Raw genomic sequence first — 12,194 nt, 5'->3', positions numbered from 1 at the left:
ACAACTCGTATAATTACCCAAAATTAGCGTGTATAGATAGCTGTTTCCGGAAGGAGGTCTTTAAAAATCTGAACCTATTTTCATCCCTGAGCTATTCCACCTTATCTTCGATACTTCTTGGATAGTCGATGCCATGGTATCCAACTATATTTCTCCAGCCTGCTTTGTAAACTATTCTGGGTGATTGATGACTTGAATGATTTATTCGCAGCCCAAGAACCCTCAACATGGCGACGCTTCCGCATCGAATGTCACGGGGGGGAACAGCGGGTGCACTCGCCTCAACTACAGCTACATACGACCCCTGCGCACTTGAACCCTTTTTCACGAATGCACCTCGACTCGGAGCTCTTACACAAGTTCATGACGACAATATGAGCGTACCATTAGAAACGGGCTAGGGACACATGTCGCCAAGTTCATTCATGTAAACATATTAGTGTATCCTCCCCCCCCTCCCCCCCCCTTTGGCGTTGTCCTCCACCGACTGATGCACAGCGTCACCCCTCGACCACAGAGCACACTGCAACCCAGTGACTCCCTTGGGGGATTCCTGCGACGAGAGGTTCTATACTGAAAAAACATTCCTACACTTTAATGTAATGAAGTGGACGTCGGCACATACAGTTGCAAAGTGTTACTCTTGCCCTGTTACAAAATGTTCGCTTACTAATCGCCGCGGAGTGACGATGAAGCGCTGCGACCACCTTAGTGAAGTGGGCGCTCTGCCATCTGTCCTTTAGTTTGTTTGTTCATTTGTTTCCTTTTTGTTCAGTTCTATTTGTTTCTTTGCTGTTCTAGTCGGGGTAGAGCGTCAAGTCGAGAAGGCGTCCTAGACCACGGCGTTTCAGTGGCGCCCCACTCACCGAGGTCTCGGACGATGCACCAGTCGCAGCACTCGCACTTGCTGTCGAATGGCGGCGCCCCAGTCAGGCACCAAGTGTCGTTGATCGGTCCGCACGCGATCTTCGAGCAGGACTCTTCCGAGCACTTCATGAAGTCATCTGAGTTTTCAAGGAGTGAAGACAACAGCCCGGGATTGCTGAGGTTGAGGGCATCTGCCTTACGCAAGCCATTGCCTTTCTTTGTTCTCTTTTTTAAAAAGCTGAAACGTTCGCTTAGATTCCTGTATTGCACCCGCGCACAGATTTTTTTTTTTTCGTTTCTTTTTCTAGCACTTAGCTTTCGTTTGCTTTTCATTTCATGCTTATGCTGTTTAATGTCCCAGCGACTGGCGTAATCGCCTACATAAATAACAACAACAACAACAATAATAATAATAATAATAATAATAATAATAATAATTATAAGTAGAAGAAAAAGGGCAAAGACGTAGAAAGAGAAGTAAAACGCTAGGAAGAAGTACAAGGACATGGAAGTGCAAAACCCACTATCATTTAAGTTATACTAGACAAAGCGTTTGTGTTTATCCAGAAGTTAAATACGACGGAAAGCGCCTTCCCAATGTTCTCTTTCTTTGCTCCAACTGTCTTCATCAACATAATTATCAGCCTATTTATGTCAACAGCAGGACGAAATAATCTCGCACCGAAATCCAATTGCCCTGCCTTGCCCTAGCTGAACCATCTTATTTGTGCCTGTAAATTTCCTTATGCCTGAAAATTTCCTGAAAAGATGCGTTGAGCGTACACGAGCTCGGGGATACAGTGCGCACGGAATCGAAAGTTTGTAAGGAATTAGAGGTATACAAAATTTTAGCGGAAACTGCCTGAGCGGCAAGTGTCCAAGTTAAGCGTAACATTATATGGCGGTGGGCGTCGTACGAAATACTTTTTGACAACTTTCTTAAGTCACGTAGCATGGAAAAATTACAAGAATTTAGAATGTTTCGAAATAGGTTGAATAAAGATATAAAAAGATCAAAAAGCGAATATTACAAGCGTGTATTTGACAACAATTGCTTGCGTGATAGCGGCAAAGTGTGGAGGATAATTAACGAGGTTTTAAACAAGAGCACTAAGGATGCCACGATTGACAACCTTGTTATACATAACAAAAAGGTTGGTGGAAAGGAACTAGCTAACTATTTTAACGATTTCTTTGTTGAAATTGGCACCAGTACATACTGTCATGAAGCTGCTAATCATATTCCGAGATTATTCCACACAATGTACTTACTGCCTACATCCATCGCTGAAGTAACAACATTGTATCAGGAGCTTAAAAATAGCCGTAGCCGTGATGTAGATGATCTAGAAATCAAACCAATCAAATACGTCATAGATTTAATTGCGCCAGCGCTTACACACATATATAACGTCTCTCTTTCAACGGGGATTTTTCCAAACAACATGCAGGTAGCAGGAGTTTCAGTAATCTACAAGAATGGTGACAAACATTGTTTAGGTAATTATCGCCCTGTGTCAATCTTGCCTGTATTCTCTAAGGGACTCGAGAAAGTGATTAATTCTCGCATTGAGAAATTTACTAGAAAATATAACCTCTTAACGGACTAACAATTTGGTTTCAGAAAGGGACGCTGCACCGAGACAGCACTTCTAGCTCAGAAGGAAGATATATTAAACAATTTTGAAAATAAGTTAATGACATTGGGTATACTCTTAGACTTTAGCAATGCCTTCGATCGAGTCAACCATCCAATATTGTTAGATAAATTAGAGCATTATGGGTTTCGTGGCACAACACTACAACTTATTAAATCTTACTTGAGTGCGCGCCATCAATACATCGAACTAAATAAGCATAAATCTCACCTACGGTCTATTAAATTTGGATTTCCACAGGGTAGTATACTGGGACCAATTCTCTTTCTTTTCTATATTAATGACATTGTAAAAATATATCAGGATTGTAGATATGTTATTTATGCCGATGATTGCTCGGTGCTCGTTAAGGGAAAAAACATTGATACTGTAAGACAAAAGGGAAGTGCGTTCTGTCACAACTTGCTCATTTGGTGCCAGAACAATAGGCTCATTCTTATTGAGTCAAAAACTAAGTGTGTGTTGTTTCGCACCCCAGGTACCTTAGAAAATATAGACGACCATATTGCTCTCGGGCCATTCAAAATTAAAATAGAAAAGTTTGTTAAAATTCTAGGTGTCATTTTTTCAGAAAACATGTCTTGGAATGAACATGTGAAAACTTTATTACCAAAATTAAGTAGAGCCGCCGGTGTATTAAGCCAGAACCGTCGCCCTTTTCCAGTCAGCATTTAAAAGATGTTATATTTTGCCCTCTTTAACTCTCACTTACATTACTGCATGCTAATATGGGGAAACACGACAGCATTCAACTTGCAGAAACTCTTCCTTATTCAGAAAAAAGCACTTAGATCAATAGAAAATTCCCCGTTTTTAGAACACACAGAACCACTCTTTCACAAACATATAATTCTAAAAATCCACGATATATACATATACAAATTATTAAGAACCTATAAGAACGCCACATTAGGTAGGGCGGTACTATTCCAAGAATTATCAAATCTCAGGAAAAATACAATTTCCGACCCATTCCGATATCAACCGCCATACTACGTTCCCTCCTCGCGCACCCATTATGGGAAAGAAAAACTTGACTACGCCCTGGCAACTACACTAAATGAACTAGACCGGAAAGGTGTGAACGTTCTGGCCCTTACTAACAAAACATTATTTGACCTGTTTGTTTGACTTTATTGAAACTGCTTATGCTTCTAATTGTTCTCGTTGTTGTCATTTGTGATCGGACTGCCTGATCGTTTATTTGATGATATGTTTATATAACTGAATCAAGATAATAAATCGTCGTGTCACTGCTGTTGTACGGGTGGCTAGAGCTTAGTCAAGCTGCACAAATGCAGCTTTTTTCTCTGGCCCCCTATTTTCGCAGTAACAATGTACTGTCTGCGGCGAAAATAAAACTTGATTGATTGAAATGTGTTATGCGTGGCAATGATGCGTGTGGCGATTTGCTGATGTAGTATATGCGTTATTTATTTATACATGCGCGAGGAGTACGATAAGAGATGCACATATTTATATGGCCGAACATATACATTCCGCACCAAGCCAACCTCCATATCATCATCGTCGTCATAATTTAATAACCCTTAAAGGCCCCTTTCGGGGTATTACATGACGGGAGGAGGGGCACAACAAAAACACAGACTAGTCATGATAACAAAAGTGACATGGACAATTAAAGGCAAAAAATATAGGTAGGACGGGCACAGGTGTGAGCAAGGTTATTAGCTTTGAAAAGTGACCGTGAGCAACCGCTTAAATTAGGACCATCGCGCTCATTAGCTATTGACTGTGGCAGCTCCTTCTAGTGATCCCTTGTGATGGGCAACAATTATTTGTGGAATGCGGTGGAAGTTTCACATGCTCTGACTAGAGCGAAAAAAAATTTGCGCAGTCACACGCGTCGCACTGCGAGTTTTAGAGGGCTAATTTCACACGATTGGGTGAGAAGGTGTACCACACGGGTGCAAGGAGAGGGTAGTACAAGGATGACGATGGCTGAAGCGCGAAATCCGATGTAAGTAAAAGTTCTCGCTGAGTTTGCCTCACTCGTATTATACGTGGATGAAACTTTTTTCGCTTTCCACTATCCTCAAATCTCGCTTGGTATTTCACCACGCAAATCTCACCTCGTCTTTTTCTTTTTAGTCTCGCCGATTTACGATGCCGAGCAGCATGCGCATAATGGTTTGTGGACGAAGCCTCGCGCTTTCTTTTTATTCGGTCGGTCTTTGGTCGCGGCGTCAGTTGCCCAAGGTATACACGCGCTTGTGGCCAACACAAATGCCTTCCGTTTCGTTCCTTTCATTCTGTATTGCCAAATCAAAAAAGCGTTTTTGCTGCGCAAGGGCTTGTTGTCACGTGGTCAAATTTACATTTTGTAATATTCCGTTCTTCTGCGACTGCCCAACCTTAACCCCTCTTCCCCCGTCGAACAAAATTTGTGGCTACGCCGTTGGGGTGAAGTTGTGGGGTTAGCGATGGTGGGTCGCTCGCTATAGTTTCGATTCTGTAACCGAGCCCTTCTTTGTTGCTGCGTTAAAGAATAATGCACCTTTCTTGTTTCTTTACAGTCGTGGGCGTTCTTTGGGGGAGCCCCTCGTTCACCGCTTCATTGGCTTATCGCATAATTGCTGCACAGTTGGGCAGACGTGTTTCCGTTAAGAGCGCCTCGCCGGCCGTGTGCTCGGAGATGCTCACTCTTGAGTCGGTTCGTCCTCCAGGAAGGCACGTCGCCGCAGAAGCGCGGGCTCTTGAGGCGCCTCGCTGTTGCGGGGGTGCCGAAGGTGTACACCAGGATGACCGCCACGGCGACGGCGACGAACGCCACGGAGCACGCCAGGAACAGCAACACCGTCGGCTGCGGAAAAGCCCAGGCTCAAAGACAGAGCAGGCACTGTCCGGCAACAACCTCAGATTCAATATACCCACGCCAAACTGGCAAATATCTGTTCGAGTAGAGACGAGGACACCCGAAGACAAAATGAACGTTTAGTGAACGTGGCATACGTGCGTGTGCGTTTACAATGCATACAATCTTCTCGCAACACATACTGATAGCCAACAATGAACGGTCAAATGAGCTCACCTTCCTCTCTCGTGGCTCTGCCGCCGCTGTGTGCTGCTGTGCCCCGTCGGCCGGATCCACAATCTTGGCAGCCCCTTGCCTTGAGTCAGGTGCTTCCTTCGCGTGAAAAACAGCGCTCCGTGTTAGAAGTGAGGCAAGCAACCGTAATGCAATGACGCTAATGCTGAACTTTTTTTTTTTTCATAGAGCGATCAGGCGAAACTCCGCGTGGGGTGCACGGTGTTCTCCCGTGAAGGACACACTTGTATAAAGGTGAAGCACGCCCTCAAATCGGTGGGAAACCAATTCAGGCAGCTGGATCAGTTGATACAGTGACATCTCACGTTGATTCGTGGCCCTCGCCTGCACCACTCACTATCTCAATTGCCAAACCACGATTGCTCCTCCCGGGACAACGGGCGTTCTCATGAAAAACGCTTAGCAAACCTATGCTCACTCTCATTTGGCAAGCATGGACAGCGTGAGCTGAGAGCCACACCATTAACCTCGTATTTTTTCCCCTAACGTAGTCTTTACGACTGATGCTTGAATCTTCACACAGTACTCAAGAATGCTGAAAATCACGCGAAGAACGTCGGAAACTTTGAGGAGAAGGGTCGAAGATACGCAGCGCACAGCGGAAAGGACCCAGAAAGAAAAAAGGAAACGGGATGAGACGAAGCAGTGACTTTAAACAAATCATAATGATAGGTGACGTAAATATATTACATAACCAATACGCATTCGCACGTGCATAAACCTCAGGGCTATGGAAATACACGAACAGACCATTGTGTGATACGACAAATTAGCAGAAGCAAGAAACGATTAAAAAAATTCTGGGATTTTACGAGCCAAAACCACGATCTGATTATCAATCACGCCGTAGTGGGGGACTCAATTAATTTTGACGACTTGGGGTTCTTTCACATGTACCCAATTCAGGCTACACGGGCTTTCTTTTTATTTCATTCACATCGAACTGAAGCAATAAATGAAACCAAGAAGACAAAAAACACATGCGAGTTAAGAATTAACCGTCCCGAGACCCCACCGTTGGTTGGTTAGAGCCACGTTGGCATGGGCCAAAAACGTGAACTCATTATCCGAAAAATTCGATGTACGGTGAACAAGCACACGGGTCTCTTAACGTGGCTATTTCCGCAGCCTGAATATTCTTTTTCCCTGGTTACCTTAATCTTGCTCCTGTCAATCACAACGCACTTATCACAGAAAGGCGCACGCCCACAGTTTCTGCAATGGAAGCTCAAATTGCCAGTGTTTTGCGAGGTATTCAAATGCTCGCGAAGTCTAACATTTAAACACCTGCCGGTCTGACCAATCTACCGCTTGCCGCAGTACAGCGGTAAAGAATGAACGACCCCTTTGCAGCGAGGGACAAACGGGTTTCTGGTGTTTCCTTTCCCTCACTGTTTCGAGCGTGTTTAATAATAGCGGGCCCTGCATAAGCTGGAAACCATATAAGTTGCCGTAAAGACGACGCAGATGTTGGCGCTATTTGCGATACATTTTAGCCGATGCGACACATCGTGTATACGCAGGATAACCATAATGCACCGCCTATTTCGGGTGCGTTCCGTCACGGATACCGCGGAGACCATCGCCGCTGCATGTTGCGTGAGTATTGCTACAGAAGTAGACACCGATGTTCTGCCTCGCGTCTGTTCTTGCGTCGTAACGGTTAGCGGGAATGCATAACAGCTGCGAAGGTAACAATGGTAGTTAGCTGTTGTACATGCCAATGAGAGTGGTGGGGGGCTATATTATCGTGTAAGTGTCGAAACAGCCTTTGTTTCTTCCTCTCTAACCGTGGTCGATAGCGGGATGGCTGGAGAACGCGACGCTCTGTGAGCGGTGGATAAGAAGCCACGCTCGCCACATCGCAGACGGCTTCCGTTGCCAGCCTGACCAAAATTCTCTGGGTGTACATTTTACCCGAACTATTAACAAAAACGGCAAACAAGCACAGACCACCCATCTCTTACAGCAACTTTTTTTTCCGCCCGACGGCAGAGCATCGCGGGCGGCCATGTAGCCCGGCATGGTCAGCGTAAATTTGACGGTGATGATGATAATGATGATAATGATTATTATTATTCCTTATTGACATCTCTTCTTAATTGGTATGGCAATAAGTGGTCACCTCGACTACTTGAGATCATTGTGCGTTTCCCATATTGTAATCTGTCATTCCATTATATCTCGCACCTTTATTATGCCCCGTGACAATCCCGTTCCAATCTCTATGTTTTTGCCACCTGAACCATTCCACGACAAATGTCCCAGGCGTGTCGCTCGAGCATAACAGATTTTCTCGAAAAAGAAAAAGCATGGATGTTCACAACCTTATATTGCTCAAAGTGATTTCCCAGTATGTTTCTCGAAAAAGAAATTGTAGTCACGAGACATGCTTCCAGTGCTTGGTTAAGTACGTGAAACGTGGTTCACGTAAAAATTTTAATGCGTAAATGCATTTTACGAATTTTTCGTTAAATCCGTGAAATGAATTGGCGCGAGATAATTTTTCCTGTCAAGCACAGTTCCACTACATTCATGTAAAATAATTATAGCGTAGAAATAAACAGCAATCTTGCCAGTATAAATGGTCGATATGTCACATTTCTGTCAGTATTTGGGGCTTTTACAAGACATTTCCCTAACGAAATGGCCAAGAAACACAATTACTCATTGAAGACAACCCTTTCTAGGTTCAGCAGACGAAGTTGAGCGGCTATACAAACCAAAATAGCTTTTATGTTATTTTCTCGCAGAACCACCTTTCACGCACCCGGGAAAACTTTGGAAGCACGACACATGAGAGCATTTTTTTTTTCGGCGATAATATACCGGGAAATGACTCTGAACATGATGGTATAAGCATCCGCGATTTTTCACAATGACACACAGACCCGCATATATATTCCAATCGCCTCTTCCGATCGGCTCCCAGAACTCGCCGCATGCTGCAGAGATGGCGCTCGACGGCGCGGTCGTGCTCGCGCATCGACGGCGCAAGGAGGCTGCGCTCTGCGTGGCCGCGTAGCGCTGCGCGCGCAACAGCTCGCGGCTCCGATCGCGTCGCGTCGAACCGCGACGTGATCGGCGCGTCGAAACGTGAAGGGACCCGCCGGCGGCGCTGCGCCGATCTCGAGCGCCCGAGAAGCCTGCTTGCGCGGCGGCAGCGATCTTTCTCTCACGCATGCACAGCTCGTCTCGCCTAACTCATCCGCGTCGGGACGGCGATGCGAAGCTACAGGCGGACGAGCTCCTGCTGCATGCTGTTGCGGAAGTGGTGCTCAATACCTATGCCTGCCACGTTCCATATTCGGTGCCAGGCTTCAGGTACAAGGGTGTTAGGCGTGCTTTTTTAGAGCGCAGCTCTTTGGCGTCCGTTCCTGGGTTTCGCGTCGTCGTCGGCGTTGTCGTCGGCCTCGTAACCAGCTCCGCCCCCCTTTCATCCCCCCAGCGCTAGCAGCGACCGACTGATACCGCTGGATGCCGCTGACGCCGCTAGAGAGTCAAGATAACGTGACTGCATAGAACACCGTCGCCGCCATGCAGAAAGAGGAGGAAAGGGTCCCCCCCCCCTGTTCTTGTGTGGCGGATAGGGTGCTCTTCAGTTGCCGACGCGCCGGTTATTTCACGTAGGCCCCGGCACGTCGACGAATACGTGACCACCTCCCCACGGCTAGACCTGGTTCTTAGCGCTGCGGAAGCGAGGGTATCATATTGTTTGTGTCGGCATCGGCGGCGTTGTCCCTGAAACCAACTCCGCAGCTGGGGTTGACTCACTATCGGCGTCAGCGGCATCAGTCAGTCGCTGCTATCTCTTCCCTCCTCCCTTTATCGTGTTGTCCGCTTGCTGCGCGCGCTTCTGCCCCCATCGTTTGCCGCTGGGTGTACACGCCGCCCCCCTCCCCCCTCTTCCTGCGAGTCTCCGGTTGTCAAAGCGCCGGCTCGAACTTAATTCCTTTCTTCGCTCCTCCTCCAATGCAACCCCTGTGCGGTGGCAATCAGAGAGCCAGATCGGTGGCGGCGGATCTGTATATGTGCACCGCCCGAGCCGAAATTGCCGCTGCCGTTCGCCCTGTGCGGTGGCAATCAGAGAGCCAGATCGGTGGCGGCGGATCTGTATATGTGCACCGCCCGAGCCGAAATTGCCGCTGCCGTTCGCCACTGCGAAATTATCTGCCAGTTTTTTCTGAGCCATGAGCGAGACGACCGATGGAAGTCCTCCGTCTGCTGCTGCTGCTGCTGCTGCTGCTAAACGAGCTGCCAGAGCAGAGGCCCAGCGCCGTCGCCGTCAGAATCCAGAGGTGCGTGCCGCCGAAGCAGAAGCTTACCTAGTGGAGTCTTTGTTAATGGAATACGTGTGAAAAATAAAAAAAAATTCTGTGATAGCGCATACATGTGTTGCTCGATTTCTTTGCCTCAATCTATCGAAAAGGTGAAACAGCTTATTTGCTGCGCTCAAATTTCGCATTAGGAAGTAACGTAATCGTCGGTAATTTTTTTTCTTCTTCTTATTTTATTATCTCAGTTTGGCACTTCGAGAAAGGTAGACAAGAGTAAACTATCGCACGTATTTCTAATCATCGCCACCCTAGAAACGCAGCTCGACAGCGGCTCAAGCGTTTTCGCCGAACATGTTTAATATACGCATAATGTACGCTCTGCAGAGTCGGCCGGGCGCTAGGCTCCTCTGTTTCATTCGAGAAACGTGACAAAGTCTAGACGAACCTTGTCATGCACAGTCGGCCACAAAGGTTTGCGGTGCAAAGGATTTCCGGCGGGAAAAGTTCAACTGCCGGGAAGCGCGCGCACGCTGCCTCGAATTCCCAGTACCTGTCAGCAGAAGTTTTTTTGCGACTTTCTTCAAGTTGAAAAGGACACGGCTTAACAAAGCAGGAATTCAAGCCTGTCGTGGAGCCCCTATCTCCTCAAGATTTGTGATTGACTGTACGATTCTTGTCTTTCTTTTTTTTATCAGTTTGCTTTTATTCAGAGGCTCTACTACGTACGTCTGGATAGCAGAGCTGTGCCGCGCAAAACGCAACGGGAAACGCGTATCACACGCAGCCCACGTGACCTAAGCAAGAGCAAACGTCACAAGCATCCACGTGTACGCTGTTACGTTGGGGCCGCCACTGGTGCTTTCCTGTGCGCTTCAACGCGCCCACGTGGCACTCATAAAAATGCTAGAAAAAGAGAGCAGTCATTTGCAACAAATCGCATTCCACAACAATGGGAAACAACAGAATATTCCACAACAGAATATCCGATCTGTTATACGACTAGTACAGTATAACCAGAAACACACGCAACAAAGTTCCGCAAGTTTTCAACCTTTTCATCATCATCATCAACGTCAGCCTATTTGTGTCCAATGCAGGGCGAAGGCATGTCTCAGCGATCTTCAATTGCTCTTGTCCTGCGACCGGGTTATGCCTGCACATTTCCCAATTTCATCAGGCCACGTAACTCCCTGCCATTCTCAGCTGCGGTTCCCTTGCCTTGGCACACACCATTCTGTAACTCTATTAGCGCACCGGTTATCTGCCCTACGCATTGCACGGACTGGTCAACTCCGTTCAGTCCTCCTGCGATGCCCGCCAGGATGTCGCTAATCCCCAAGCCTATCATATTTCATTTCAACGCTGCCCACAATTCCTGGTCCTTTAATTCGCAAGTTTCTTTGTTAACCTCCATGTTTCTGCCTGATGTCCTAGCACCGGCAGGATGTATCGATCGTGCATTTCCTTTTCAATTATAGCGGTAAGCTACCGATTATGGCTTGATAATGCACTCCCGCATGCGCCTCAATCCATATTTTATTGTTCTGCAGATTTTCTGCTGATGACCTGGGTCCCTTGAATAAATTTAGACTAGATTAACGCACTCTTTCTCCGACTCTAGAGGCTGACTGCCAATCACAAATTTTTGTTATTTTGCTAGCCTAATGATCATTCGCTTAATCTCGCCGCCCCCTACCGCTCTCAAGTGTACGCGGTCTGGACGCGTGTTCATCTCTATTTCTTTCTATCTCTCCCTTCCACTCTCTTTCTATCCCCCTCCACCCTTCCTCCCGTGCAGGGTAGCCAACCAGAACGACCTCTGGTTAACCTTCCTGTTTTTCTAGGCATCCTTTTCTCTCTCTCTCTCTTGTGCATATTATTCTTCAGATCTGCTCTTGGTCTGTTAAGGTCTCAGTCATGTGTTACAAGTCATCTACAGCATGTTACGCTAGTCAGCACCAGGAAATCGGGCAAACTGGTCAAGGCTGACCGTGTATAACAGGCAGGAAAGCCATGTTTCCAAAGTCGCGTCCGACGGCTTTCATCAAGAAATACTGTTTTGCAAGATAGATGATTTATACTGAAATCCTTAACATATTTGCGCGAAACAATCACCGTTACGTGCTGAAAGAAGAGACATGATAAGAAAGAATGCGGGCTACCAACCCTACATTTCTAGGAGAACCAGTAAGACAGCGTAAAGGCATGGTACAATTGAGCTACCTGGAGACAGCCCTTCTTGTTTAAAAAAAAATTCCTTCATTGATGCACATATCTTAATAATAATATTTGGGGTTTAACGTGCCAAAACCACTTTCTGAT

At 46.5% G+C, this 12,194-nt stretch overlaps 1 protein-coding gene across 7 annotated transcripts in view; it reads right to left on the bottom strand.

The window, feature by feature from the left end:
* Nucleotides 1-12,194, bottom strand: part of LOC142578141 (uncharacterized) — a 62,975-nt gene that overhangs the window by 15,549 nt on the left and 35,232 nt on the right. For all 7 annotated transcript variants that reach the window (XM_075687550.1, XM_075687551.1, XM_075687552.1 and 4 more), the window contains 3 exons: nucleotides 5,578-5,673; nucleotides 5,190-5,349; nucleotides 867-1,004 (listed from right to left, as the gene is read on the bottom strand). In XM_075687550.1, coding sequence (XP_075543665.1) covers nucleotides 867-1,004; nucleotides 5,190-5,349; nucleotides 5,578-5,673 — 394 coding nt within the window. The remainder of the gene's footprint in view (nucleotides 1-866; nucleotides 1,005-5,189; nucleotides 5,350-5,577; nucleotides 5,674-12,194) is intronic.

This window comes from Dermacentor variabilis, chromosome 4 (assembly GCF_050947875.1).
Source record: "Dermacentor variabilis isolate Ectoservices chromosome 4, ASM5094787v1, whole genome shotgun sequence".
NCBI lineage: Eukaryota > Metazoa > Arthropoda > Arachnida > Ixodida > Ixodidae > Dermacentor > Dermacentor variabilis.
This window is presented reverse-complemented; position numbering and strand designations above follow the sequence as displayed.